General features: G+C 44.3%; 1 protein-coding gene across 1 annotated transcript in view; it reads left to right on the plus strand.

Annotated features, from left to right (window-relative positions):
• Window positions 1-1,097: 1,097 nt before the first annotated feature.
• The window catches only part of Npepl1 (aminopeptidase like 1), a 31,537-nt gene continuing 5,930 nt past the window's right edge, over window positions 1,098-26,704 (plus strand). Inside the window, exons 1-6 of the mRNA XM_075963240.1 lie at window positions 1,098-1,354; window positions 1,860-2,045; window positions 2,429-2,599; window positions 5,035-5,124; window positions 5,550-5,631; window positions 7,042-7,184. Of these exons, the coding sequence (XP_075819355.1) occupies window positions 1,205-1,354; window positions 1,860-2,045; window positions 2,429-2,599; window positions 5,035-5,124; window positions 5,550-5,631; window positions 7,042-7,184 (822 nt within the window). The 5' untranslated portion in view covers window positions 1,098-1,204. The remainder of the gene's footprint in view (window positions 1,355-1,859; window positions 2,046-2,428; window positions 2,600-5,034; window positions 5,125-5,549; window positions 5,632-7,041; window positions 7,185-26,704) is intronic.

Genomic DNA, 26,704 nt, shown 5'->3' on the forward strand with positions numbered 1-26,704 from the left:
ACACTTAGTACCCTTTACCAATGTGTGAAAACATGCAGTTGCTGCAAAAAAAACATCTTTTTCAAGAAAGATCCAATTAGCGTTGCCTTCTGTGTCAGGACAGCCAGTATTTCAGAGGAATTCCCTCGGCTCATTCAGCTGCTAGTCTGTGATGCCCCTTCCATGCCTGTCTTCAGGACTGGCCTGTGTGCTGCCACAGAACCCTTCAAATCTGAGGGACTGGACACCAGTGGACACCATAGATGGCTCGTGGGTAGTGACACAGGCAAGTGGTGCCTTCGGGGTTAGTGGGATGGAATACCGTGCTGTGAATCTGGTTTTGCTGGGTTTTTTATTTATATTCTCTCTCTCTGTCTCTCTCTCTGTCTGTCTGTCTCTCTGTCTGTCTGTTTCTATCTCTCTCTCTGTCTGTCTGTCTTTCGCTCTCTCTTTCTGTGTGTGTGTGGGGGGGGTTGTGGGTGTGAGTGGTTGCCTCTTAGTTCATGGATAACTTACAGATGTTGGTTTGCTCCTTCTAGATCTGGGGTTAGAACTCAGGTCTTGGGTCCTATTCTCACTGAGCCATCTCGCTTTGCTACTTGTAAAGACTGATAATAAAGAAGAAATTCAGATTAAGAGTGGCATACAAGACTGTCGCTCAGGGGCATCAGCCCCGTGTCTGGAGCAGTCCAGACCTTGGGCAGGGTTGGGTAGCAGCTGGCTCCTTTCAAATGACTTCCCATAACCTCCCCACTCTGTCAACTTTTCTTCCCCAACACAGGTGACCAAGTGCAGGCTGCAGGGGCAACTTGCTTGCACTGCTGCACGGTGACCTTTCTGGCAAGGGTTAGACTGAGGAGGCGGCCCACGCTGAAAAAGAGGGACCTGCATGCCAAATTGTCCGGCCCAGTGGCCACGGCAGCCTCTGGCAAGGGAGACAACATCGAGTCCAGGAACCAACTGGAAGGCGCCTGGGTAGGAGCGGGAGCGGTTCCAGGGACTCGTGCGCCACTCGTCCCCAACGGTGGCCCGGAAGGCGCAGTGCGGCCCGCGCCCCGCCTCCGCCGGCGCCCCCTCGCGCCCCGGGTGGGCCCTGCAGGGCTGCGCGGCCAGGCAGCCGCAGCGAAGGCGGGGCGCCGAGGCCAGGCGGGCCGGGGCGGCGCCGAGCCGGGCCGGAGCGGGGCGCTGGGTGCCGGGCAGCCGGGCTGGGAGTTTGGGGGGGAAGATGGCGAGCGTGGGGTTGCAGTTCCAGGCGAGCGCCGGGGACGCGGACCCCCAGAACCGGCCCCTGTTGTTGCTGGGCCAGCTGCAACACCTGCACCGCGTGCCCTGGAGCCACGTCCGCGGGAAGCTGCAGCCCCGGGTCACCGAGGAGGTGAGCGGGCCGCGGCCGCCATGCGCCCGCCAAGCCCAGGCCCCGCGACACAGGCTCCGCCTCGCCCGCGCGTCCCGCCGGGCCCTGGGCGCAGGCCCGCGACAGGCCAGGCCTTCTGTCCCGATGGCTCTGGCCTCAGCGAGGCTCGGCCCGTGTCGCCGGCCTGCCCAGGCCGAGCCACCTGCATCCGTGCCGCCGGGCCTGGCCTTCCAGAAAACCCAGTGGCAGCCTTTCGCGTGGCCTCTGGCCTCGAGACCCGCCCGCTTCCATGGAAACTGGCCAAGGCCCAGGAACCCGGCTTCCACGTGTTTGAAGCAGAGGGTCCCCAGACAGGCCTTGCCAGCCCGAGGCGCAGTCCCACGAGGGTGGAAGGGCGCCAGAGAGTCACACAGCTGCCTGGTGGCGGCCTGGGTGCTGTAGACAAGCAGGCGTGGCCAGTAGGGCATCTCCTGACACAACACACATTTTGAAGCCTGGCCTGTCTCATGTCTCCTTTCTGATCTAGCTCTGGCAGGCAGCTCTGGCCACGCTCAACCCCAACCCCACGGACAGCTGTCCCCTCTACCTGAACTGTGCCACAGTGGCAGCCCTGCCTTCCAGGGTGAGCCGGCACAACAGCCCTTCTGCCGCCCACTTCATCACCAGGCTTGTGCGAACCTGCCTGCCTCCTGGAACCCACCGGTGCATCCTGGTGAGTGCTGAGCCAGAGCCCCACTGCGCTGACCCTTCAGGGTACTCAGAAGGCCAATGGCTCACCTCAGGCCTCAGGTCGAGCATTCTCGCCCACGTGACCTCCCCCTCTAACTCTCCAACCACGAAGTGATTTACACCAGATCAGTTTGCGTGACAAATCAGAGGCCAGCTTAGATTTATTGAGGCCGGTCTTATGTCTGTGCCCTGATTGTCTGCCTGGGAAAGAGTGGACAACGTCTGGTGGCAGATGCGTTTCTCACGTGGCCTCAGATTACTGTGGGTCCCAGACCTCTGGGTTTGTCCACTGTAGAGCTGGTGTTGAAGGGTCCCAATGTCATCTCTCTGTAGCCTCAGCCCCACCCTGCTTCTCTCTCACTACAGATGGTCTGTGAGCAGCCTGAGGTTTTTGCCTCTGCCTGTGCCCTGGCCCGGGCCTTCCCACTCTTCACACACCGCTCAGGGGCGTCCCGGCGCACGGAGAAGAAGACCGTCATGGTGGAGTTCTTCCTGGTGGGACAAGACAATGGCCCGGTGGAAGTGTCCACCTTGCAAGTGGGTGTCTAGAGGTCACACTGCCCACTGGGAGCTCCGGTGGTGAGCTCTTCCCCTCCCTTTTCCGCAGGACACTATCATGTTGTGTTTTTAGGTCCCCATTCTCTTCTGTTAGTGTTTGTTTAGTGCCTGCTCAGCACCTGGTACGGTTGTGTTTTGCTTCTGGGTTGTTTTACCCTTGGCTGGAGAGCATTTTTATGTGTGTGGTATCACTGAAGCTGTGTACTTCATGTGTATGCTGGAAACCATGCCCAAGCTGTCAGTCAATGGAGGTGCCTAGCGTTGGCTATCTTCATACAAAGCTGTCCCCAACCCCACTGTTTTGACATCACTTCCACCCAACAGCCAGAGACCAGCTTGTCCCTCCACTTTGGTCTCAGGAAAGCTATCACTTTGAGCCCTAAGCAAACCCCTACTTGAGGGCTTTGTTTTCTGTTTCCTTGACAGAGTTAGAAAGGGGCCATGCACCACCTCTACCATCTTGAATCTGCTTTCTGCGTTCTTGACAACAGTCTAGTTGCTTTACTCCTTTTAACCTCCTTCCACCTACCCACCCAACCTGGTTTGGTTGGCGTTTTAAACTCCTTCTTCTACCTACCCACCCAACCTGGTTTGGTTGGCGTTTTAAACTCCTTCTTCTACCTACCCACCCAACCTGGTTTGGTTGGCGTTTTAAACTCCTTCTTCTACCCACCCACCCAACCTGGTTTGGTTGGCGTTTTAAACTCCTTCTTCTACCTACCCACCCAACCTGGTTTGGTTGGCGTTTTAAACTCCTTCTTCTACCTACCCACCCAACCTGGTTTGGTTGGCGTTTTAAACTCCTTCTTCTACCCACCCACCCAACCTGGTTTGGTTGGTTTCTGAGGGCCATGGTTTGGCCATCTGTCCTCGAAGCATGCACACCGATTCTCAAGCCCCTGACTCTCAGCTGCTCCCCCAGCCTGCCTTCATCTGGCTGCATTCCCTTTCCCTCTGCCCTCAGGGTCTCACTCTGGGAGGTGTCTGCTGCCTCTGGATTTTACCTGGCAATGGCCACTGAGACCATGTCTGTTTCCTCTCCCTGGAGAGTTCCTTCTGAGTTATAGGCCCACCCACTTCTCCCAGCTCCCCGCCTGGAAGCCTGCACTTAGCCCATCCCTTCTGCACTGCTTCCCACCCTCCCGCAGCAGCTGCCTGCATCCCTCAGCCAGTCAGATGTCTTCATGTCTAGACCCTCTGTGGTCTTGTGCTGCCTCCTCCTTTCTCCTCAGTAGGGTGTCCCCTCGACCCCCCTTCCTAGAGCTGTGGGCCCCACGGACTCTTAACTTGTTGCTCTACCCTTGTCTCCGCTGGTATTGCCCCCCAGTCGCCTGAGAGTCTGTCAGGCTGCCTGGCATGTAGCAGGCCGCACACAAGCATGTACGGAAGAAGTGAGTGGATGTTGCTTTTTTTCTGTCGTGTAGGAACTAAGGCTTCTAGTCCCCTCACTCTCACTCATTGCTGTGTGGAGCTCCGTGCCTGTGGAGGGTCTGCAGGGTCATACCTGCCTCCCTTGAGGCTGGTGCATGGCCCAACACACATCCCACACAGGCCGCCGGCCGCTGACAGGTGGCAGGGGCCTCACGAGCACAGCTCATATTTGAGCTGTCAGCTCCCTGGTCTCTACTCGGAGCCTTCGAGGTTTAATTACCTGGGCCAGGCAGTGGCTCCAGTGATGATCAGACAGCGGGGGCGGTGGCCGGCTGGCAGAATCGACCTGCGCCTGCCCTCCTGACATACAAGTCCGGGGGAGGTGATGATGAACTTCAAGCTGCTGCCCTGCGCCTCCGCAAGCCCCTTAATATCTGTTTCTTCAGGCCAGCACAGAGGCGCTGACGTAGCCGGCTGTCTCTGGCTTCCGAGGTTCAGGGTACATATGATTAAATGAAGGGAGAGGTCCGCTCAAGTCAGCTAAGAGGAAGACAGGCCCTGTGGCAGAGAAAGATGGGCAGCCGGGGTCTAGGGCTGTACTGGCTCTGCAGAGACATGGTACCACACTTCTCTGGATACCTCTAGCGTCTTCACTCACTATCAGGCTGGCTCTGAAGTGTCCTTATCTCAGGGCCAGAGATCTGGCCTCGGTCTATGGCATCAGGTTTCTGTCTTCTCCTGGGTCTTCTGAGACTGATGAGTTCCATGAGACAGAGCTTGGTCCTGTTTCTCTCACAGCAGTGACTAGGAAGACAGGGTGATAGGAAGACAGGGGACTCATGGAAGGCACCCCTCAACATCCTGGGGTGATGTGTAGGGGATCTCCAAAGCCCCTGTTCCTACCTGCCTGTGAGCAGCCCAGAGCATCCTCCTAGAGTCTCATGTCTTTGAAGTCTTTGGTCCCTGGGGAACTGAATGAGGAAAGGACATTCCTCCCCACCCTGTCCCAGGGTCCCAGTGATGAACTTTGTCTTTTTCCCTAGTGTTTAACCAATGCCACAGAAGGCGTGAGGCTAGCTGCCCGCATTGTGGACACACCGTGCAATGAGATGAACACAGACATCTTCCTTGAGGTTCGTGGCCCTTCTGCTAGAAGAGGCGCCAAGCTGGGATGGGAGGGTGTCTGGTCCACAAGGGGAGGCCAAGGAAGCCTGAAGTTTGTACTTTCTGTGGCCCAGAAAATTCCAGGGCCAATTCCATCAAATTCTGGAGTCCATCTTGCTCAAAAGGCCAGCTTCCTCAGCTGAGGGCATGGGTAGGATGGGGCCTCACCGAGGCCATCTGTAGGACTGGGGCCACCATCTACAGGAAGCTAAATGTGCAGGGCCAGCCTTTTCCCCTGGGCTTCGTCATGAGAGGTGCAGCCCCTGGCCTCTGAGGTGGTTCCTTTCCCACCATGCAGCCATGGATAGACTCATCTTTGGCGTGAAGCCCAGCCTCGCCTTGAGTCAAGCCTTCTTTACATGTCTCATGTTGTTTTTTCCATGAATACATCCAGGAAATTAGCCAAGTTGGAAAGGAGTTGGGGATCACCCCTACCATCATCCGGGATGAGCAGCTGAAGACCAGAGGATTTGGAGGTGTGTAGAGTTGTCCCCCCCATTCCTCCAGGAGAGACTGAGGGTATCTAGGTGGCAAGGACGGTATTTGGTACAGGATCTCCAATCTCTTCCTACTTGGAACCTGAAGGGAATCATACTCGGTTTCAGTCCCAGACTGAACTGGGAAGCAGAGCATCCCTGGGGGAGGCAGGGGCAGCCTTCCAGACTCTGAAGCTGATCCTGGGAGCCACTCGACCCATGTCCTTCCCGTCTTTGGTCTCTTCCTTCCTTCCACACCACTGCTCAGAGAGCCAGCTCAGCAGGGCCTTCTGTTCCTCGAATACACAAAGTCGTGGCCATTTTCAGCATCCTAGCGGATAGAATAGTGTTCTCTGTATAGAACATCTTTACTCCAACATCCGTTCACTGAGGGCTGTCCTCACTTACATGCCTCTCCCAAGGCCACCTCCTCGGTTCTCTGTACCTAAAGGCTGGAGGAAAAGCTGGGCAGGCAAAGGTCACCATCACAGTGGCCTATGACTGTGTAACAAGGTCCTTCAAAGGTCCAAGTCCCTCTGGGCTCAGAAAGCAGCTCTCTTGGTCACAAACCTCTCATGACTTGGGTTTTTTTCTGGCCACAACTGTGCTGTGTAGACTTCAGAAAGTAGCTGCTGCAGGCTGCTGGCTAGCCTTGGGGCCTCAGAGCAAGGTGTCAGGACAGTTGAGAATCGTGACCAGGCAAGATGTCCACCTAGTCTGAGAAGGCTTTGTTGCTTCTGAGTGCTGTTACAGACGCCCTAGGACCATGTCAGTCAAGATGCCAGTGCTCATCATTGGTATCCTTAGAGGTCGGCTGTCTTAGCCATGCCAATCCCCCCCCCCCCGCGTGTGCCACCACACACATGATCACTGAGGCAGAGCCCCTTTATGTTGAAGTTTCTCTGAGAGGTAGCAGTTGCCGTGGGTCCTGCCGGATGAGTAGGAGATTGTCAGATGGTTATTTTCGCCCTCATCATGGTTGATAGACCCTGAGGTCTATCCTCTGTGCTCAGTGGGCTCCTCTTTGTTTGGGAAGTGGAGAGTGAGCAAGGGAGGCTATGTTACACAGGCCATGGGAGCGGCTGGAGAAGGAAGTCTGGGAGCTCAGGGTAGAGGGACCTCTGTGGGTAGGAGAGGCCTTGAAGCATCAACCAAGAATCATCTCACAATGCCGTCCTGACTTTTCCTCCTGGACATGGTACAGATATTTTTTTCCCTCAGTGAGTTTCTTGCCTAACAGTACTTTGCGGTCTTAGATGTTGGAATGGACCTACAGTTTCCCATCCCACACTGGCCCCTAGCTGGGGGGTGAGTTGGGTGAGACAGTTAGCATCAACATCAGAGTCTGCAGGGCCCTCGGAAGTCTCCACTGGTGAGTCTGCACCTCACTCTCTCCCTTTTCCTGCACAGGAATCTATGGGGTTGGCAAAGCTGCCCTCCATCCACCTGCTCTGGCAGTCCTCAGCCACACCCCTGATGGAGCCACACAGACCATTGCCTGGGTGGGCAAGGGCATTGTCTATGATACCGGTGGTCTCAGCATCAAAGGGAAGGTAAGATGTGGGTTTTGGAGTGCAGTTCAGACCAGCGTGTTCGAGTACCTAATGCATGAGGTATCGGGAGTGGGCGACTGTTTTATTTAAAATTCCTCCTCTTGTATCCAACACAATTATTTCCAGGACGATTCAGGGAAGGGAACTGATAATGCAGGTTAAGATAACCTGATAGCAAACACTCTCTTCTACTGAATTCCACATATATTATCCTGCCAGTTGAAAAGTTTGAAAAGAAAAATATTCCAATCCAAATAAAGAGAGCGGCAGCATATTAACACTTCAAATATCATTAATGTATTTTAATAGGGAAAAACTCACAAAACCAGCTTCCATCTCGGTCTCTGTTAATTGCTAATGGACTACAGCATTAAAGAAGCTTATTCAGGTCTCTCGTCCTGTGAATCTGATGTCATCCGGCTTTAGATATCTGTGTTGGATGCACACGGGAGCCAGGGCTGTTTGTCAATCCTGCTCAGAACCCCAGAACACTCCTACTTTAACTCTGAGGTGTTTCTGTCACCCCAGGCAATTGACACCAGAAGCTCCTGAAAAAAACAAATCCCAGTTTATACTCTAGAACTTGCAGCAGTGGCCATGCGCTCAGATCTCTGTGTGCCAAAATATGTCAAACACCACACTCTAATACTTGTAGAGGATGGGAGAATGGTGGGCCTTGGGGTCAGTCACACTTTTCTCATCAACTAGGCTTCTGAGCCGGGGCTGAGGCCTAGCTGTCCAGACCCTGCAGTCAGCTCAGCGGTCTTAGCCCTCTGTAGCGTTCGCGAGTGGGTGACGGTTAGCTGAGCCTGTCCGCCAGGGGCAGCGGCCTTTTTACTTCATCCACAAAGAACAGGCTGCTTAAGGGGAAAAGTTGGGTGAGCGCAGGAGACCATGTTAATACGGTTTAAAGCAACAGTAACCACAAAAATTGCTTAAACTTCAAGCAACTGAAGATTTGGGGGAGGAGTGTTTAGTTCCCAATATCGAGTATAAGCAGGGTAGCTGCTTTATTGCTGTTGGAAAACCCCACCTGGCCCTGAACCTGGTCATGAACGTGGCCCTACACATGGTCATGCACCTGTCCCTGCACCTGGCACAGCAACCCTGAGTGCTGCTGTCTGCGGTAACCTTCTTTCTGATGGGAGGTGAACTCCTGCTTACTCTCGCGTTGTCTTGGTGGGTCAGAGCACGGACTGTGACTTCTCTAGAACAGACCCCTCATGTGTGCATCTAACTCCTGTTGCTCAGGAGGAACTCTGGGCTGAGGTCCTCTCGCTTGACCATGTTGTATGGCTTCCAAGAGTCCGTAGACTGGTCCAGGTAACTGATAAAGCTTCCAGAGCACAGGGTCCAGGCCAGCCTCCACAACTGAGACAGCAGCTTTGTCCTCCTGTGGTCAGACTAACTTGCAAACATGTGGTAAACACAAAGATCATGGTGGGCACACTGGCTGTTCTTAACCAGCCCACTTGTCCCCAACCCTTGGAAACATTTCATCTGAATTCAGGGTGGAGCAGGGGTGCTTTCTGAGCCTTACTGAGCACCAGGCATGGGACAAGACAGTGAGGCTCCAGGGGTTGACACAAAATCCTAGACCTGACCTGCAGTTGCCTCCACAGCCCCACTTAAGGGGCCAGTCGTAAAACTCAGGTGAGCAAGAGGGAGCATGTAGTGGCCCAGGAGCCAACCACGTGGAGCACTGGCACTGCCCTTGTCAGTTCTGTCCGCAGAGAGTTCTGTGGGACATGGGGATCAGTGGGGTGGCAGGTCCTAGGAGGCACCAGACGTCCCCCCTGACCTCCTCATACCTCCATAAAGTACCAATCCCAAGCGAGTTTGGTTGGTGATGTTGGCAATTGCCTGGAGGCCCCGTGCAGGCAATTAAAATTGGGGTTCATTTGAAAATCAAACCCCATGAACAGTAAAGCGTGGTGAAGATAATGTGACTTTCAAATGAGAAATGGTTCCATGTGAGACACTGGACATTCTGTCAATCTCTCCTTCATGGGGACCTAATGGGACATCTAGGTTCCTTATCTTGCCTGCGCTGAGTGCCGGCTGCCACGCTGTCTCTGTGGGAAGGCATCCAGACAGTCTGGCCGCACACATTTTATAACGGAAGAGTCATGTCCCATGGCCCTGAACACTCTTTGCTATTCTATCCAAATTTGACAAGTATTTTTAAGCGATTGTTCTGATATGGGGCCCGAAGCAGTAAATGAGCTGTCTTGAGCTTCAGATTTCCATTTTGTACGTGACGGCTAGATCTCTTGGAGGCTGTGAGCACACGGAGCTATGCATGCCAGTGCCCTTCTGTGTACTCCCTGCTTCCAGGAGCCTCACATTCCTGCATGTCACCGTTAGCTCATCAGAGAAGTCCTTGAGCACAGGGAGGCTGTCAAGTGGCGTACACGAGTTTCTCAAACTACCCCCTTGTGCTGGAGAGCTTGCCTCAGTGCCGGAGGTGAGTGCTATCCCTGTAGTCTCCCAGTGAGGGCTTGCCCTGTTATTACCATGTCGACACCTCATCTGGAAACCATCTCTTGGCGCTGCCGCCAGCAGTGGCTGGCTAGGCCTGTCACTGTCGTGGCTGCCCTGTGCTCTGACTGGCCTGGAAGTGTGTCATCATGCACTAGGGACAGTGACTCACACACAGGTGGGATGTTTTTTAACCTTTTTTAAAGATGTATTTTATGCATATGAGTGTTACGCCTGCCTGTACGTGCACCACACACAAGCCTATGGATGGTTCTGAGGCACCATATGAGTGCTGGGAACTGAGCTCAGTCCCCTCAGCAAGTGCTCTTAGCCTCTGAGACATCTCTCCAGCTCCAGGAGCCTTTCCAGACTTAGCGGTACCGATTCCTGGAGGGGCTTTTTACAAGTGAGGTGGCCATGATGTGGTTTTCAGGAGTGCATGAAGAATGACCAGTCCCAGTCACTGCCAGGCTACAGCCTCGCCTGGACCAGGGCTCTGACACTGGTCAGCATGGCTTTCCTGCATGCGTGTGTCAAAGTGACGAGAGCAGATGGCACCCGAGCATTGAGAACCTTTTCCTTTATAATGGCAGAAGTGATACCGGGGTGGGAGGGGGCTGGAGTCCTCGTGTAAGCAGTTGAGCTTTACTGAAAGCTTGGCACTCTGCTTAGGAGGTGACACGTATGCAGGGGCACACCATGTTCCATGCACAGCCGTCACAGTCTCTGGGTAGGTCACTGTAGAATGGTTTGCTGCCAGGCCTGTGGAGCCATTTCTACATCTCCAAAGCCTGTTCTTTCAGGATAAGGAAGTCTGAAAGATGCATATAGTTATGAAAGCAGCACAGTTAAAGTACAAAAATGTATCCAGCTAAGACCCAGGACTGAGGTAATACAGTAAGGACTGCATTTCAAGATAAGACTCTTTCTGGTGAGGACCGGTATTATTTATTTATTGTGTTTAGTGAGCTACACATTTTTCTCTGCTCCCCTCCCTTGCTCTATCATCCTCTTCTACCATTTTCATAATCCCCCTGCTCCCAATTTACTCAGGAGATCTTGACTTTTTCCACTTCCCATGTAGATTAGATCCATGCATATCTCTCTTAGGGTCCTCTTTGCTGTCTAGGTTCTCTGAGATTGTGGACTGTAGGCTGGTTTTACTTTGCTTCATGCCAAAAAGACACTTATGAGTGAATACATATTCTATTTGTCTTTCTGGTTCTGTGTTACCTCCCTCTATATGTTTTCTAGGTCCATCCATCCATTTGACTGCAAATTTAAACATATCATTATTTTTTACCGCTGATTACTACTCCATAGGATAAACGTAGCACATTATCCTTATCCATTCTTCAGTCGAGGGGCATTTAGGTTGTTTTGGGGTTCTGGTTATGAAAATTAAGGCTCCTATGAACCTAGTTGAGCAAATGTCCTTGTGGTATGATTGAGAATCCTTTGGGTATATATACCCAGAAGTGGTATTGCTGAGGCTTGAAGTAGATTGTTTTCTAATTTTCTGAAAAATCGCCAGACTGATATCCAATGCAGCTGTATCAGTTTTTAACCCCACCTGCAGTGGAGGAGTGTTCCCTTTACCCCACATCCTTTCCAGTGTAAGCTGTCATCGTGTATTTGATCTTGGCCATTCTTACAGGTTTAAAATGGAATTTTAGAGTTGTTTTGATTTGCATTGCTCTGATGGCTAAGGATGTTGAACATTTCCTTAAGTGTTTTCAGACATGTTAGATTCATCTGTTGAGAGTTCTCTATTTAGGTCTGTATCCCATTTTTTTTATTGGATTATTTACAGTTTTGATGACCAGTTTCTTGAGTTCTTTGTATATTTTGGAGATCAGCCCTCTGTCCGATGTGTGGTTGGTGAAGATCTTTTCCCATTCTGTAGGCTGTTGACTGTGTCCTTTGCTTTACAGAAGCTTCTCAGTTTCAGGAGGTCCCATTTATTAATTGTTTCTCTCAGTGTCTGTGCTACTGGGGTCATTCTTAGGAAGCTGCCTCCTGTGCCAATGCATTCAAGTGTACTTCCCACTCTCTCTTCTGTGAGGTTCAGTGTGGTTGGTGTACGTAGAAGCCTTTGATCCATTTGAACTTAAGTTTTGTGCATGGCAATAAATATGGATCTATTTTCATTTTTCTGCATGTTGATATCCAGTTATGCCAGCATCATTTGTTGAATGTGCTTTCTTTTTTCCATTTTAAATGATCTGCTTCTTGTCAAGAATAAGCTGTTCATAGGTGTGTGTGTTGATATCCGGGTCTTCTATTCAGTTCCATTGGTCCTCCTGTCTGTTTCTATGCCAATACCAGGCTGTTTTCATTCCTGTAGCTCTGTAGTAGAGTTTGAATTCAGGGGTTGTGATGCCTCCAGAAGTTTCTTTATTGTACAGGATTGTTTTGACTCTGCTGGGTTTTTTGTTTTTCCATATGAAACTGAGTATTGTTCTTTGAAGGTGTATGAAGAATTCTGCTGGGATTTTGATGGAGATTGAATTGAATCTGTAGATTGCTTTTGACAACATTGCCATTTTTACTATGTTAATTCTACCAACCCAAGAGCTTGGGAAATCTTTCCATTTTCTTGTGTCTTCTTCAATTTCCTTCTTCAAAGATTTAATGTTCTTGTCATAGAGGCTTTCCACTTGTTTGGTTAGAATTACTCAAGACATTTTATGTTATTTGTGGCTATTGTGAAGGGTGAAGTTTCTCTGGTTTCTTTCTCAGCTCATTTATCATCTGTGTAAAGGAGAGCTACTGATCTTTTTGAGTTAATCTGGTAGAAATTTTGGGGTCGTTTTATGTAAACTATCATATCATCAGCAAATAGGGAGAGTTTGACCTTCCCCCCGCCCTAAGACATGTTATTTTTTAATTGTTTATATTAAACTGTATATTTTTTCTCTGCTCCCCTCTCTTCCTCACCCTTCTGTTTCTAGCCTCTCCCATGATCCCCTGCTTCCAATTTACTCAGGAGATGTTGACTTTTTCCACTTCCCATGTAGATTAGATCTCTTATGTCTCTCTTAGGGTCCTCTTTGTTGTCTAGGTTCTCTGGGATTGTGGACTGTTGGCTGATTTTACTTTGCTTCATGTCTAAAACCACTTATGAGTGAATACATATTATATTTGTCTTTCTGAGTTTGGGTTACCTCTCTCAATATGATATTTTCTAGATCCACCCACTTGGCTGCAAATTTCAACATACCATTATTATTTTTAACCGCTGATTATACTCCATAGGGTAAATGTAGCACATTTTCCTTATCCCTTTTTCAGTGAGGGGCATTTAGGTTGTTTCCAGTTTCTGGCTATTACAAACAATGTTGGTGTGATCATAGTTGAGCACATGTCCTTGTGGTATGATTGAACATCCTTTGGGTATATACCCAAAGGTATTATTGCTGAGTCTTGAGGTAGATTGTTTCCTAATTTTCAGAGAGATATTGCCAGACTGATATCTAATGCGGCTGTACCAGTTTTCATTCCCACCTACAGTGGAGGAGTGTTCCCTTTACCCGACATCTTCTTCATCTTGGCCATTCTTAAAGGTGTAATGTGAAATCTCAGAGTTGTTTTGATTTGCATTGCTCTGATGATTAAGGATGTTGAGCATTTCCTCAAGCATTCTCATCCATTTTAGATTCATCAGTTGAGAATTCTCTATTTAGGTCTGTACCCCATTTTTTGTCAGATAATTTCTAATTATGATGATCAATTTCTTGAGTTCTTTGACTATTTCAGAGATCAGCCCTCTGTCTGATGTGGGGTTGGTGAAGATCTTCTCCAATTTTGTAAGCTGCCATTTTGTCTTGTTGACTGTGTCCTTTGCTTTTCAAGAGGTCCCATTTATTGTTTCTCTCAGTGTCTATGCTACTGGGGTCATTCTTAGGAAGCTGTCTCCTGTGCCAATGCGTTCAAGTGTACTTTCCCTCTCTCTTCTATTAGGTTCAGTATAGTTGGTTATATGTACAGGTCTTTGATTGATGTGGGCTTGAGTTTTGTGCATGGCGGTAGATTTGTATCTATTTTTATTCTTCTGATGATATCCAGTTATGCCAGCATCATTTGTTAAATGGGCTTTCTTTTTTCCATTTTAAATGTTCTGCCTCTTTGTCAAGAATTGGGTGTTTTCAGGTGGGTGCATTGATATCCGGGTCTTTGATTCGTTCCATTGTTCCTCCTGTCTGTTTCTATGCCAATACCAGGCTGTTTTCATTCCTGTAGCTCTGTAGAAGAATTTGAAGTCAGGGATTGTGTTGCCTCCAGAAGGTCCTGTATTGTATAGGAGTGTTTTGACTCTGCCGGTTTTTTTGTTTTTCCATACGAAGTTGAGTATCATCCTTTTGTGGTCTGTGATGAATTCTTCTGGGGATTTGATGGACATTGCATTGAATCTGTAGATTGGTTTTGATAACATTACCATTTTACTATGTTAATTCTACCTATCCAGGGGCTTGGGAGATCTTTCTCTTTTTTGGTGTGTTCTTCAATTTCTTCCTTCAAGGATTTAATGTTTTTGTCATAGAGGCCTTCCACTTGTTTGGTTAGAATTACTCCAAGACATTTTATGTTATTTGTGGCTATTGTGAAGGGTGATGCTTCTTTGATTTCTTTTTCAACCCATTTATCATCTGTGTAATGGTGGGATACTGATCTTTTTGAGTTAATCTTGTATGCTGCTACATTACTCCCGGTGTTTCTGACTTGTTGGAGTTCCTTGATAGAAATTTTGGGGTCCCTTTATATAAACTATAATATCATCAACAAATAGTGAGAGTTTGACCTTCCCCATCTCCCTTAGACATGTTATTTTTTAATTGTTTATATTGAACTATATATTTTTCTCCGTTCCCCTCTTTTTCTTTCCCATCCACTTCTACCCTCTCCCATGATCCCCTGCTTCCAATTTACTCCGGAGATGTTGATATTTTCTACTTCCCATGTAGATTAGAACGTGTATTTCTCTCTTTGTGTCCTCTTTGTTTTCTAGGTCTCTGGGATTGTGGACTGTAGCTGGCTTACTTTGCTTCCTATCTTTGGAGGGAGGGAGTTGCTTTTTGGTTTCTGGCCACCCAAAACTGAAATAATCACACAGAAACTGTATTATTTAAATCACTGCTTGGTTCATAAGCTTTAGCTTCTTATTGGCTAACTCTTACATATTAACTAAACCCATCTACATTAATCTGTGTATGACCAAGTGGCAGGTGCTTACTGGCAATGTTTTGGCATGTCTGACTCTGTCAGCTCTATGGCTTCTCTCTGACTTGCCTTCTTCCTCTCAGCATTCACTTTAGTTTTCCCAGCCTAGCTCTGTTTCCCTATAGCTCTACTATAGGCTAAAAATGGTTTTTTTATTCATTAACTAATAAAAGTATCACATAGACAGAAGGACCTCCCACACCATTTTCCTTTTCTGTTTAAACATAAAGGAAGGCTTTAACTTTAACATAGTAAAATTATATATAACAAAACAGGTATCAATTAAGATTTACAGTTACAATATTTATATCTACTTTATGTTTTATCATAACTAAGGAAAACTGTAACAATTAATTCTTCAACTCCATCAAAGACTCCAGAGGATACATTACCTAATTAAACAGGAAGTACATTGTAAGCAACTTTTAAAACTCTAGAATTGACAGAGTCATCTGGCTGCCTGGACAGTTACCCACAGCTTTTTCTGTATCATTGGTGTTTCCATCTTCAGCCTAAAGGCTCATAGTATCCTGCATACTTTTCCATGAAGTAGAAAATTTCAAAAACAGTTCCACCTATATTGTCAGATTGTCATCCACTTTCTTCTGTGTCCTGCAGAATGTCTCTCAGTCTCTTTCATGAAACAGGAACCCCGAAAGCCCTTTCTCACCTTTAGGCAAGTTCAGCAGGCATTTCCCTGTTGGTCCTGTATGTCCAGTCAGGCAGTTCAGTCAAGAACAGCCTCTTGCCCAAATGGCTAACCGTCTCCCTATGTAGCCTCTTCAATGTCCATCATCTCCCTGAAGTAGATTGGTGCTGCCAGGAGCAGATGTGTTTCACTGTCATGAAAAGTCCTAAGTTTTTATTCTGAAGGGCTCTGAAAGATTTGAAGAATACCTAACTAACTGAAATATATCTCTATATATCTAGAAAATCTAACTAACATGACTATAATCTTGACTATTATAGAAGACTATTAACCTATATTTCTTAATTATACATTACATTTTTAAATGAACTAAACAAACACAATATCTTAATCAAGAGCAGAAATATACATATACTGTATAACAAAATTTACCTTAAATTTGTATCAATAAATTAAGATCCATACCAAAGCAAATTATTTATTTCTATAGCATATCCCCCTTTACATGTAAAGAAACAATTATAAACCATATTTGGGAATATGGATTTAGTTCTGTCCATACTTCTTCCTGCTATTTGGGGGTGCTATTAATCAGGTATTCCATGGTGTATCCTTTGTGGTAAGTTCATCTCAGTCAGCAGTTGGACAGAGTAATTTTTTGAGGGTGTTCACGGCAACCTTTCAGGGGGTTGTGCTCTATCAAATCACACCAGTCTGGAAGCAATCCACTGGTTCTTATCCTCTGTGGAAACAAGAGAAGAACCTCTTTTCCAAAACAACATATTCTTAGACTCAAATTGTGAAGTCAACATACCTTTATAATATACATGCTGGTTTAGCTTAGCAGCCCATACATTGAAATGTCTCTCTGTACTTAGCTCCTTCACAGTCAAAATATTCAAAGAAAACACAATAACATATATAATCCAGATGCTCTGTGAATTTTCCATTTTTATGTGGCTTATTTTTCATTACTCCTTTTAATCTATGACTATCTGTACTCTGTCTCTTTAAAGACTTTACCCCCCCCTTTTTAAAGCATTAACCTTATGACTCCCTATACTCTTTTCTTCTCTCTCCCAAGCCTATGTACATTTATCCAATACTGTGACTCATCTGGATTTGTCTTTACTGCATATTTGTAAGTCTTAACTGTCCAAGACCACTTTTTAAAATGCTAAGTGCTTCTTTAAAACTTATGCTGTGCCATTACTATGCTATATATGGTACTACCTGCTTGCTGTGCCATTACTATGCTATATATGGTACTACCTGCTTGCTGTGCCATTACTATGCTATATATGGTACTACCTGCTTGCTGTGCCATTACTATGCTGTATATGGTACTACCTGCTTGCCTGCCCCGCACAGCGTGTGGAGCCACTTGTGCCTCTGAGAGCCATGCCCACAGCCCCATTCTCAGCCCAGCCAGTTCTTGTCACCATTGAACAAGCTGCAGCAGACTGCTCACAAACCCCACTCATGTGTTCTGTAGCCTGTCCTGCCAGAAAGAGTCAGAGTTTGCACTGACAGCAGGGTCCAGAAAGCTGGCATTTCAAAATGGCATGACTTTTTTCCTACTATGGCTGAATCAGGAAAAGCTCTCTTAAAGGAGCTGCGGCAAGCTGCCAGCTGAAAAAAAAAGGTGGCTAAATTTGTTTGTTTGTTTGTTGTTGTTGTTGTTGTTTCTAGAGTTCTTTCCCAAGCTCTCTCTCTCTGGTTTTACATGGATTTAGTCCACCATGTTGGTGTGCCAGTTTGCAGAAGGAGGCTGCTTGTTGATTTCTGGCCACACAGAAGCTGTATTGATTACATCACTTCTTGGTGCATTAGCTCTAGCTTCTTCTTGGCTAACTCTTACATATTAACTTAACCCATCTCCATTCATCTGTGTATCGCCACATGGCAGTGCTTACAGGCAAAGTTTTGGCATGTCAGACTCAGGCAGCTCCATGCATCTCTCTGACTCTGCCTTCTTCCTCCCAGGATTCACTTTAGTTTCCCTGCCTAGCTCTGTTCCCCTGTTCCTCTGCTATAGGCCCAAAGCAGTTCTGTTATCCAGTAAACAATAAAAGTAACATATAGACAGAAGGACCTCCCACACCTACATGTTTAAAAACCACTTATTAATGTATACATATTATATTTGTTTTTCTAGGACTGGGTTACCTCTCTCAATATGATATTTTCTAGATCCATCCATTTGGCTGCAAATTTAAACATTAAATTTTTTTTTACTGTTGATTATGCTCCATAGGGTAAATTTAGCACATTTTCCTTATCCATTATTAGGGCAAGGGGCATTTAGGTTGTATTCTGGTTCTGGCTATAACAAATAATGCTACTATGAACATAGTTCAGCACATGTCCTTGGAGTATGATTGAAGATTTTTATTGTATATACCCAAAGGTGGTACTGCTGAGTCTTAAAGTAGATTGTTTCCTAATTTTCAGAGAAATTGCCAGATTATATCCAGTGCAGCTGTACCAGTTTTCCCTTGTACCTGCAGTGGAGGAGTGTTCCCTTTACCCCACAAACTCTCCAGCATAAGTTGTCATCAGTGTTTTAGATCTTGGCCATTCTTACAGGTATAAGATGTAATCTCTGAGTTATTTTGATTTCCATTGCTCTTATGGGTAAGGATGTTAAACATTTCCTTAAGTATCTTTCAGCCATTTTGCATTCATCTATTTAGAATTGTCTATTTAGGTCTGTACTGCATTTTTTTAATTTGATTATTTCTAATTTTGATGACCAGTTTCCTGAGTTCTTTGTGTATTTTGGAGATCAGCTCTTTGTCTGATGTAGAGTTGGTGAAGATCTTTTTCCCATACTGTAGGCTGTTGACTGTGTTCTTTGCTTTACAGAAGCTTCTCAGTTTCAGGAGGTCCCATTTATTAATTGTTTCTCTCAGTGTCTGTGCTACTGGGGTCATACTTAGGAAGTGGCCTCCTGTGCCAATGCATTCAAGTGTACTTCCCACTTTTTCTTCTATAATAATCAGTGTGTTTGCTTATATGTTGAGTCTTTGATCCATTTGGACTTGAGTTTTGTGCATGGCGATAGATTTGGATCTATTTTCATTCTTCTGCATGTTGATATCCAGTTATGCCAGCATCATTTGTTGAATGTGCTTTCTTTTTTCCATTATAAGTATTCTGCTTCTTGTCAAGAATAAGCTGTTCATAGGTGTGTGTTGATATCCTGGTCTTCGATTCGGTTCCATTGTTCCTTCTGTCTGTTTCTATGCCAATACCAGGCTGTTTTCATTCCTGTAGCTCTGTAGTAGAGTTTGAAGTCAGAAATTGTGATGCCTCCAGAAGTTTCTTTCTTGTACAGAATTGTTTTGACTCTGCTGGGTATTTTTTTTTTTTTGTGAAATTGAGTATTGTCCTTTTGTGGTCTGTGAAGAATTCTGCCAGGATTTTGATGGAGATTGCATTGAATCTGTAGATTGCTTTTGGTAAGACTACCATTTTTACTTTGTTAATTCTACCTAACCAAGAGCATGGGAGATCTTTCTCTTTTCTGGTGTCTTCTTCAATTCCCTCCTTCAAAGATTTAATGTTCTTGTCATAGAGGCCTTCTAATTATTTGGTTAGAGTTACTCCAATACATTTTATTATGTTATTTGTGGCCATTGTGAAGGGCGATGATTCTCTGATTTCTTTCTTAGCCCATTTATCATAGGTGTAAAGGAGGGCTATTAATCTTTTTGAGTTAATCTTATATCCTGCTATATTACTGATGGCATTGATGAGTTGTAGGAGTTCTTTGGTAGAATTTTTGGGGTTGCTTATGTAAATTATCCTATCATCAGCAAATATTGAGAGTTTGACCTTCTTCAACTACCTGAAACATGTTATTTTTTTAGTTGTTTATATTGAACAATATAGTTTTTTCTCTGCTCCCTTCTGTTTCTCTGCCCTCCTTTTCTATACTCTCCCATAATACCCTGCTTCCAATTTACTCAGGAGATGTTGACTTTTTTTTTTTTTTTGGTTTTTTGAGACAGGGTTTCTCTGTAGCTTTGATGCCTGTCCTGGAACTAGCTCTTGTAGACCAGGCTGGCCTCGAACTCCCAGAGATCCGCCTGCCTCTGCCTCCAGAGTGCTGGGATTAAAGGCGTGCGCCACCACCACCTGGCAAGATGTTGATTTTTTACACTTCCCATATAGATTAGATCGCTTATGTGTCTCTTAGTGTCCTCTTTGTTGACTAGGTTTACTGGAATTGTGGACTGTAGGCTGGTTTTACTTTGCTTCATGTTTAAAAGCCACTTATGAGTAAATACACAGTATATTTGTTACCTCTCTCAATGTGATGTTTTCTAGATTTATCCATTTGGCTGCAAATTTCAACATATCATTATTTTTTTTACCATTATTATACTCCATAGGGTAAATGTAGCACATTTTCCTTATCCATTGTTTTCAGTCAAGGGGCATTTAGGTTGTTTCCATGTTAAGGGCAATACATATAATGCTTCTGTGAACATAGTTGAGCATATATCCTTGTGTATGGTTGAGCATCCTTGTGTATACACCACAAGAGGTATTGCTGAGTCTTGAGGTAGATTGTATCCTAATTTTCAGAGATATCGCCAGACTGATATCCATGCAGCTGTACCAGTTTTCACTCCCACCTGCAGTGGAGGAGTGTTCCCTTTACCCTACATCCTCTCCAGCATAAGTTGTCATCCGTGTATTTGATCTTGGCCATTCTTACAGGTGTAAGATGGAATCTCAGAGTCGTTTTGATTTGCATTGCTCTGATGGCTAAGGATGTTGAACATTTCCTTAAGTGTTCTTAGCCATTTTTTATTCATCTGTTGAGAGTTCTTTGTTTAGGTCTGTTCCTTTTTATATATATAAAGGATTATTTCCTATTTTGATCACCAATTTCTTGAGTTCTTTATATATTTTGGAGATCATCACTCTGTCTGATATGAGGCTGGTGAAGACCTTTTCTCATTCTGTAGGCTGTTGACTGTGTCTTTTGCTTTACAGAAGCTTATTAGTTTTAGGAGGTCCCAATTATTAATTGTTTCTCTCAGTGTCTGTGCTACTGGGGTCATTCTTAGGAAGTTGACTCCTGAGCCAATGTGTTCAAGTGTACTTCCTACTTTCTTCTGTGAGGTTCAGTGTGGTTGGTTATATGTTGAGGTCTTTGATCCATGTGTACCTGCGTTTTGTGCATGGTTATAGATTTGCATCTATTTTTATACTTCTACATGTTGATATCTGCTTATACCAGCATCATTTGTTGAATGTGCTTTTTTCCCCCCATTTTAAATGGTCTGCTTCATTGTCAAAAATCAGGTGTTCATAGGTGTGTGTGTTGATATCCTGGTCTTCGATTCGGTTCCATTGGTCCTCCTGTCTGTTTCTATACCAATACCAGGCTGTTTTCATTCCTGTAGCTCTGTGGTAGAGTTTGACGTCAAGAATTGTGGTTGCCTCCAGAAGTTTCTTTATTGTACAGGATTGTTTTGACTCTGCTGGGTTTTTTGTTCTTCCATATGAAACTGAGTATTGTTCTTTGAAGTTCTCTGAAGAATTCTTCTGGGATTTTGATGGAAATTGCATTGAATCTGTAGATTCCTTTTGGTAAAATTGCCATTTTTACTATGTTAATTCTACCTACCCAAGAGCATGGGAGATCTTTCTCTTTTCTGGTGTCTTCTTCAATTTCTTCTTCAAAGATTTAATGTTCTTGTCATAGAGGCCTTCCACTTGTTTGGTTAGAGTTAATCCAAGACATTTTATGTTATTTGTGGTTATTGTGAAGGGTGATACTTTTTTTATTTTCTTTCATAGCTCATTTATCATCAGTATAAAGGATGGCCACTGATTTTTTTGAGTTAATCTTGTATCCTGCTACATTACAGATGGTGTTGATGAATTGTTGGAGTTTCATGGTAGAATTTTTGGGGTAGCTCCATGTAAACTATCATATCATCTGCGAATAGTGAGAGCCTGACCTTCCCTACCACCCTCAGACATGTTATTTTTTAATTTTTTATATTGAACTATATAATTTTTCTCAGCTCCCCTCTCTCCCTCTCCCTTTCACTCTTTCGTGTTCTCCGTGCTTCCAATTTACTCAGGAGATGTTGACTTTTTCTATTTTTCAATGTAGATTAGCTCTTGTATTTCTTTCTTAGGGTCCTCTTTGTTGTCTAGGTTCTCTGGGATTGTGGAATGTAGGCTGGTTTTACTTTTCTTCATGTCTAAAAGCCACTTATGAGTGAATACCTAGTATATTTCCTTCTGGGTCTGGTTTACCTTTATCAGTATGATGTTTTCTCGATCCATACATTTGTCTGCAAATTTCAATATATCATTAATTTTTACCGCTCATTACTACTCCATTTGAAAAATATAGCACAATTTCCTCATTCAATCTTTGGTCAAGTGGCATTGAGGTTGTTTCCAGATTCTGGCTATGAGAATTAATACTCCTATGACATTTTTGAGCACATGTTTTTTTATATGATTCCACATTTTTGGGTATATATTTAAATGTAGTATTGCTGAGTCTTGAGTTAGATTGTTTTTCAATTTTCAGAGATATTGCCAGACTGATGTCCAATGTGCTATACTAGTTTTTACTCTCACCAGCAATGCAGGTGTGTTCCTTTACCTCACATCCTAACCAGCATAAGTTGTCATCAGTGTATTTGGTCTTGGCCATTTTTATATGTGTAAGATGGAATCTCAGAGTTGTTTTGATTTGCATTTCTCTGATGACTAAGGATTTTGAGCATTTCCTTAAGTGTTCTCAGCCATTTCAGATTCATCTGTTGAGAGTTCTCTATTTAGGTCTGTACCCCATTTTTTATTCTATTATTTCTAATTTTGATGGCCAGTTTGTTGAGTTCTTTGTATACTTTGGAGATCAGCCCTCTGTCCAATGTGTGGTTGATAAAGATCTTTTCCAGTCTGTAGGTTGTTGACTGTGTCTTTTGCTTTACAGAAACTTCTCAGTTTCAGGAGGTCCCATTTATTAATTGTTGCTCTCAGTGTCTGTGCTACTGGGGTCATTCTTAGGAAGCTGCCTCCTTGCCAATGTGTTCAAGTGTACTTCCCACTCTCTCTTCTGTGAGGTTCAGTATGGTTGGTTATATGTAGAGGTCTTTGATCTATTTGGACTTGAGTTTTGTGCATGGCGATAGATTTGGATCTATTTTCATTCTTCTGCATGTTGATATCCAGTTATGCCAGCATCATTTGTTGAATGTGCTTTCTTTTTTCCATTTTAAATGTTCTGCTTCTTTGTCAAAAAACAGGTGTTTGTAGGTGTATGCATTGATTCTGTGTCTTCGATTCAATTCTATTGTTCCTCCTGTCTGTTTCTATGCCAATACCAGGCTGTTTTCATTCCTGTAGCTCTGTAGTAGAGTTTTATTTCAGGGATTTTGATGCCTCTAGAAGTTCCTGTATTCTATAGAATTGTTTTGACTCTGGTTGGTTTTTTGTTTTTCCATATGAAACTGAGTATTGTTTTTTGAAGATCTGTGAAGAATTCTGCCAGGATTTTGATGGAGATTGCATTGAATCTGTAGATTGCTTTTGGTAAGATTGTTATTTTTACTTTGTAAGTAATTCTAACTACCCAAAAGCATGAGTGATCTTTTCCTTCTGGTGTGTTCTTCAATTTCTTCCTTCAAGCATTATTGTTCTAATGTGGGAGTCCCCTCTGTGTGCTGTGATTATTATAAATGAATAATGAAACTGCCTTGGCCTGTTGTTAGAGCAGAACTTAGACGGGCATGGAGAGCCGAACTGAATTCTGGAAGGAAAAAGGCAGAGTGAGAGAGAAGCCATGGATCTGCTGCCAGAGTTAGATGTGCTGAAACTTTGCTGGTAGACCCCGACCTTGTGGTGATATACAGATTAATAGAAATGTGTTAAATTAAAATTTAAGAGTTTGCCAATAAGAATTTTGAGCTAATCGGACAAGCAGTGTTTCATTAATGCAATTTCTGTGTGATTATTTCGGGGCTGAGCAGCTTGGTGTTCGGTAACCAAGAAGCTCTCTCCTCCAACAATGTTCTTGTCATACAGGCCTTCCACTTGTTTGGTTAGAATTGCTCCAAGCATTTTATGTTATTTGTGGCTATTGTGAAGGGTGATGCTTCTTGATTTCTTTCTCAGCTCATTTATCTTCTTGTAAAGGTTGGCCACTAATCTTTTTGAGTTAATCTTGTATCCTGCTACATTACTGATGAAGGAGTTCCTTGGTAGAATTTTTGGGGTCACTTTATGTAAACTTGATATCATCAGCAAATTGTTTAACCTTCCCTTCCGCCCTGAGACTGTTATTTTTTTTAGTTTTCTATAGTGAACTATATGTTTTTTGCTCTCCTCTCTTTCTCTCTCTATCGTGTCTACCGTCTCCCATGATCCCCTCCACCCCTGCTTTCATTTTACTCAGGAGATCATGACTATTTCTACTTCCCATGTGGATTAGATTTTGGAAGTATTTCTTAGTGTCCTCTTTGTTGATTAGGTTCTCTGGCATCGTGGATTGTAGGATGGCTTTGCTTCATGTCTAAAAGCCACTTATGACTGAATACATATTTTATTTGTTTTTCTGGGTCTGGGTTACATCCTTCAATACATTGTTTTCTAGATCCATACATTTGCCTCCAAATGTCAACATATCTTAGTAGTAGGAGTAGTTGTAGTAGTAGTAGTAGTATTTTGCTGCTGATTATAGTCTATAGGGCAAATATAACACATTTTCCTCATCCATTTTTTTTTTTGGTTAAGGGCATTTATGTTGTTTCCAGGTTCAGGCTATGACATACAATGCTCCTATGAACTTGGTTGAGCACATGTCCTTGTGGTATGATGGAGCATCTTTTGTGTGTATGCCACAAGTAGTATTGTTGTGTCTTGAGGTAGATTGTTTTGTAATTTTAAGAGATATCGCGAGACTGATATCCATGCAGCTGTACCAGTTTTCACTCCCACCTGTAGTGGAGGAGTGTTCCCTTTACCCCACATCCTCTCCATCAGAAGTTGTCATCCGTGTATTTGATCTTGGCCATTCTTACAGGTGTAAGATGGAATCTTAGAGTCGTTTTGATTTGCATTGCTCTGATGGCTAAGGATGTTGAACATTTCCTTAAGTGTTCTTAGCCATTTTATATTTATCTGTTGAGAGTTCTCTGTTTAGGTCTGTTCCTTTTTATATATATAAAGGATTATTTCCTATTTTGATCACCAATTTCTTGAGTTCTTTATATATTTTGGAGATCATCACTCTGTCTGATATGAGGCTGGTGAAGACCTTTTCTCATTCTGTAGGCTGTTGACTGTGTCTTTTGCTTTACAGAAGCTTATTAGTTTTAGGAGGTCCCAATTATTAATTGTTTCTCTCAGTGTCTGTGCTACTGGGGTCATTCTTAGGAAGTTGCCCCCTGTGCCAATGTGTTCAAGTGTACTTCCCACTTTCTCTTCTGTGAGGTTCAGTGTGGTTTGTTATATGTTAAGGTCTTTGATCCATGTGGACCTGCGTTTTGTGCATGGTTATAGATTTGCACCTATTTTTTTTCTTCTACATGTTGATATCTAGTTATGCCAGCATCATTTGTTGAATGTGCTTTTTTTCCATTTTAAATATTCTGCTTCTTGTCAAGAATAAGCTGTTCATAGGTGTGTGTGTTGATATCCGGGTCTTCTATTCAGTTCCATTGGTCCTCCTGTCTGTTTCTATGCCAATACCAGGCTGTTTTAATTCCTGTAGCTCTGTGGTAGAGTTTGAATTCAGAGGTTGTGATGCCTCCAGAAGTTTCTTTATTGTACAGGATTGTTTTGACTCTGCTGGGTTTTTTGTTTTTCCATATGAAACTGAGTATTGTTCTTTGAAGTTTTCTAAAGAATTCTTCTGGGATTTTGATGGAGATCGCATTGAATCTGTAGATTGCTTTTGCTAAGATTGCCATTTTTACTATGTTCATTCTACCTTCCCAAGAGCATGGTAGATCTTTCTCTTTTCTAGTGTCTTCTTCAATTTCTTCCTTCAAGGATTAAATGTTCTGATGTGGGAGTCCCCTCTGTGTGCTGTGATTACTATCAACGAATAATGAAACTACATTGGCCTGTTGATAGGGCAGAACTTAGTTGGGCAAGGAGAGCTGATGTGAATTCTGTGAGATAAAAGGCAGTGAGAGAGAAGCCATGGATCTCCTGCCAAAGATAGTTGTGCTGAAGCTTTGCTGTTAGGCCCTGACCTTGTGGTGATATACAAATTAATAGAAATGCATTAAATTAATATTTAAGAGTTAACCAATTAGAATTTTGAGCTAATAGGCCAAGCAGTGTTTCATTAATACAATTTCTGTGTGATTATTTTGGGGCTGAGCAGCTGGGTGTCCAGTAACCAAGAAGCTCTCTCCTCCAACAATGTTCTTGTCATACAGGCCTTCCACTTGTTTGGTTAGAATTACTCCAAGACATTCTATGCTATTTGTGGCTCTTGTGAAGGGTGATACTTCTCTGATTTCCTTCTCAGCTCATTTATCATCTGTGTAAAGGAGGCCATTGATTTTTTTTTGAGTTAATCTTGTATCCTGCTACATACAGATGGTGTTGATGAATTGTGGAGTTCTTTGGTACAATTTTTGGGATTGCTTTATGTAAACTATCATATCATCAGCAAATAGTGAGAGTTTGACCTTCCCTACCACCCTCAGACATGTTATTTTTTTAATTTTTTTATATTGAACTATATAATTTTTCTCAGCTCCCCTCTCTTCCTCTCCCTTTCACTTCTACACTCTCCCATGTTTTCTCTGCTTCCAATTTACTCAGGAGATGTTGACTTTTTCTACTTTCCATGTAGATTAGATCTTGTATTTCTCTCTTAGTGTCCTCTTTGTTGTCTAGGTTCTATGGTATTGTGGAATGTAGGGTGGTTTTTCTTTGCTTCATGTCTAAAAGCCACTTATGAGTGAATACCTAGTATATTTCATTCTGGGTCTGGTTTACCTCTCTCAATATGATGTTTTCTCGATCCATGTATTTGTCTGCAAATTTCAATATATCACTAATTTTTACCACTCATTAATACTCCATTAAGGGAAATATAGCATATTTTCCTTATTCTATCTTTGGTTGAATGGCATTGAGGTTGTTTCCAGCTTCTGGTTATGACAAT

The sequence above is a fragment of the Microtus pennsylvanicus genome, chromosome 2 (genome assembly GCF_037038515.1).
Source record: "Microtus pennsylvanicus isolate mMicPen1 chromosome 2, mMicPen1.hap1, whole genome shotgun sequence".
NCBI classification, from domain to species: Eukaryota; Metazoa; Chordata; class Mammalia; order Rodentia; family Cricetidae; genus Microtus; species Microtus pennsylvanicus.